General features: G+C 38.6%; 1 protein-coding gene across 2 annotated transcripts in view; it reads right to left on the minus strand.

Annotated features, from left to right (window-relative positions):
* Positions 1–969, minus strand: part of LOC100747378 — a 13,148-nt gene extending 12,179 nt beyond the window's left edge. The window contains exon 1 of one of the 2 annotated variants that reach the window (XM_033323424.1): positions 885–969. In XM_033323424.1, coding sequence (XP_033179315.1) covers positions 885–954 — 70 coding nt within the window. In that variant the 5' untranslated portion in view covers positions 955–969. Of the gene's footprint in view, positions 1–811 lie in introns of both variants that reach the window. The other variant, XM_033323425.1, reaches the window with a different exon arrangement.
* Between the last annotated feature and the right edge of the window lie 2,682 nt (positions 970–3,651).

The following is a 3,651-nucleotide window of genomic DNA, read 5'->3' on the forward strand; positions in this document are numbered from 1 at the left end:
GGAGTAATTCTATAGCTCTCCTTAAAAGAAATATTTGTAGCGGCACGCGACAGTAAACATTCCAACGGTTTCTGTCCCGTGGCTCGCCACACGCAGATCCTATTCTTCTGGTAACCAACCAGATGCCGACGCGTCTCTGCAGTACGTGATCAGCTAGTCCGAGGGCCCTTATAAATATTAAGATTTAGTTATCTAAAGTCCTTCAAACAGACAAACAGTCTTTGTCCCAACTACGGGAAAATAGGGGAGACCTATTTTTCAACGAACGGCGTCTCCCACTAGCAACTTTCCCTCGAGTGCGGCTAGCATCTTTTTCTAACCACCGATATGGAGATTGACCAATTAGCAGCAACGCCAATTTCCCTCGTCTAGCCTCGAACGAAGGCTATCCTCGACGAATCCGATGATCTCGTGTCCTTAGACACACCCCATCATAGTTTTCCTCCGCAGCATCATCGCGACGGAAAGTCATTCTCTCGTGAGGTCGTATTAGCGAGTTACTTAGTGTCTGTACGCTCGGTGGATATTCCACGTTTTACCAAAGAGCCCAACTTAGATATTGTGAGCATGTTCATCTATCATCCCGTTGACCGCGGATTCGTTATTGAACCTAGGATCATTGTCATTAGTTTCTCGAGCATCTAATCACCACGGTTACATGTCCAATTCTATAATAATCGTATTTGCACTAGTCAATGTCTTCTCTATTGCATAACGACAACGTATAATTCGAACGAAGATTCGTTTTACGCTCCTAACTCTAATTCTAATGTAAACCCGACATATACATAGAACGGTAATACACAATAACTGCCTTAATTCTTTGACAATGCAGTAAAATGACAAGGAGTTCAGGAATAATGTAAGAATGATCGGTACTCTACGTTTATTCTTCTCACACGCCAATCGAAGACTGTCTTCCGTTTTTTTGTTGACATTCGCACTCACGTACATACATACGCACACTCACACCCATTCAGGAATCAACCATCGGTCGCATCTCAGCATCGATATCGGTACCTCAAAGATACTTTATATTTTTGCCGCAGTTATATTCCAATCTTAAACTCGGTATTTTCTAACACATTGTCCTCGAATGCTACGCATCGCTGTCACTATTTCAATTGAACGATTTCATATGATCTTCGGTCGTGGTGATTACCGAAAGTCCTTCACAATCACTCACATGAACTATCTCATACAGATCACTACGTTTAACTCTATTTATCCTATATGTCTTAAACATTTCTGTTTCAATTTGAACTTCGATCCAAACTGTATTCGTTCAGTAAACACTAGGTCACTTCTTTTGTATTTCCTCATTATCAAACATTACCGATATTTCTTATTGTCTTCCTGCATTTTTAATAGATTTTGCTTTGCCATTACTCTCAGTTTGTCACGATTTTCCTGAAACTCTTGGATCGTCTCTTGCTCAATGTGCGTAATAATTTCCTGATCTCGTTTTTATCGCATCCGCGTACAGAAGATAATCTCGGAGAACTCCGTCATACCTATACCGCGTTAGTAAATACTATTGCCACATCGTCGTATCTCAGTTCTGCCCGAGCAGCCGAGCTAAACGGGCGTGTAAAACAGTGCTTCAGAGAAAGTGCGGCAAGTGGGGAAGAGAAATTTAAGAACGGTTACGCCTATAGTCAAACGGTGGAAACCCGTGTCTTCTATTAAGAAGATTAGCAAACCTACCATGGAGAATATTGTACCAATAAAAATTATTAACAAACAAGATCAATACTACATATACAAAACAACAGATACATCAAAAACAAGTCAACCAACAAACCAAGGACAGGACTGCTCAGCCACAATTGAAGTTGACATGGAAATTAACAAAGTAACAACTCAACAGGACGAAAGCTGGAAGGTATAACAAAAAAAGAAAAATAACAGGTAATCTAGATACGGAAAAGCAGCGATGGCTGCAAGAATTACCGCTAAGAAACTCTTTCAGCTCGCTAACAGAAGAATTAGACGACGACCCAACAAGCAATACCACAACTCAACCAACACACATTACAAAACCTCCACCAATATTTGTTGACACGCAAATAATAGACCCGCTTAGTGATCAACTTAACAATATTGTTGGAAAGGATAATTACACAATAAAACAAACAAAATTAGAACAGGTAAAAATCCAAACAAACACACCAGAAAATTATAGGAAAGTTATAAAAGAATTAAGGGGAAAAAATGCTATATACCACACGTACCAGCTTAAAATAGAAAGGAGCTACAAAGTAGTTAGAAGAGGACTGTATCCAAAAATTAACACAAAAAAACTAAGTGACGAATTAGCAAATATTGGCCACCAAACAAGAACTATAAACAACATTACAAGGTACGATACGAAGCAACCACTATTCTTAATAGAATTAGAACCTAAAAATAACAACAAGGAAATTTTCGATATTAAAAAAATTTTAAACACATTAATTACAGTCGAGCCATCCAGGCACAAAGAAGACACACCACAATGCATGAGGTGTCAACAATATGGACACATTAAAAATTACTGCAACAAGAACTCGGCGTGTGTCAAATGCGCAGGAAAGCACCTTACAGTGAACTGCTCACACACGGGAAAAATAAATGATGTAAAATGTTACAATTGCGGTGGAAATCACCCAGCTAGTTACAAACGCTTTTTAGTAAGAAAACAACTTCAAGGTAAACTTTTTCCGCCGCTTCGTAACAGGATATACACTAACTCTCACACACATTAGGATAGCACAGTAATTGAAACATCAACAAACATACAACATGTAATGAACACCAACCATAATAATACCAACATCCTTGGTAGTCGAAGCTACGCGCAAGTAGCCAAACAGTCAACACCCTTAGATAATCAAATCCAGAACAATAACATCGACAATGCTACAGAAATCAAAGAACTGATAAAGCTATCCATTAAAAACACGGAAATGTTAGCAAAAATGATAAGTGAACAAAACGCAATCCTTAAACAGCAAACGTAACAAATCACACTCATGCTACAGCTACTCATAAACACGCTAAGCAAAAAATAAAAATGGACACGCTTAAAATAGCAGCCTGGAACTCTACAACAAAGGGCCTTAGAAACTAAAACATTCCTGTACAACAATAATATCGATATACTACTTATTTCAAAAACACACTTCACCATAAAAAACTATTTAAAAATACCGTACTACCACCTCAGGAAAAGCACACGGAGGGACCGCAGTAATAATAAGAAACGATATTAAACTTCATTTACACAGTCAAGTTTGTAAGGAATATATCCAAGCAACCACCGTTACAGTACAAACTAGCAGCAACTATGTACCACCGCAACACAAAATTACATCATAAATGTGGGAAGAGTACTTTCAACATTTAGGTGACAAGATATATGTACCACCGCGACACAAAATTACATCGCAAATGTGGGAAGAGTAGTTTCAACACTTAGGTGACAAGTATATCGCAGCTGGAGACAACAACTCAAAGCACACACTATGGGGATCAAGAATCACCACACCTCGAGGTAGAATCTTGGAAAAATATATTAGAAATAATAACCTCAATATATTATCCACAGGAAGACCGACATACTGGCCGACAGACCTGAGTAAAATACCTGACCTACTATATTTTGCAGCT

This window comes from Bombus impatiens, unplaced genomic scaffold (assembly GCF_000188095.3).
Source record: "Bombus impatiens unplaced genomic scaffold, BIMP_2.2 scf_0977, whole genome shotgun sequence".
Lineage (NCBI taxonomy): Eukaryota > Metazoa > Arthropoda > Insecta > Hymenoptera > Apidae > Bombus > Bombus impatiens.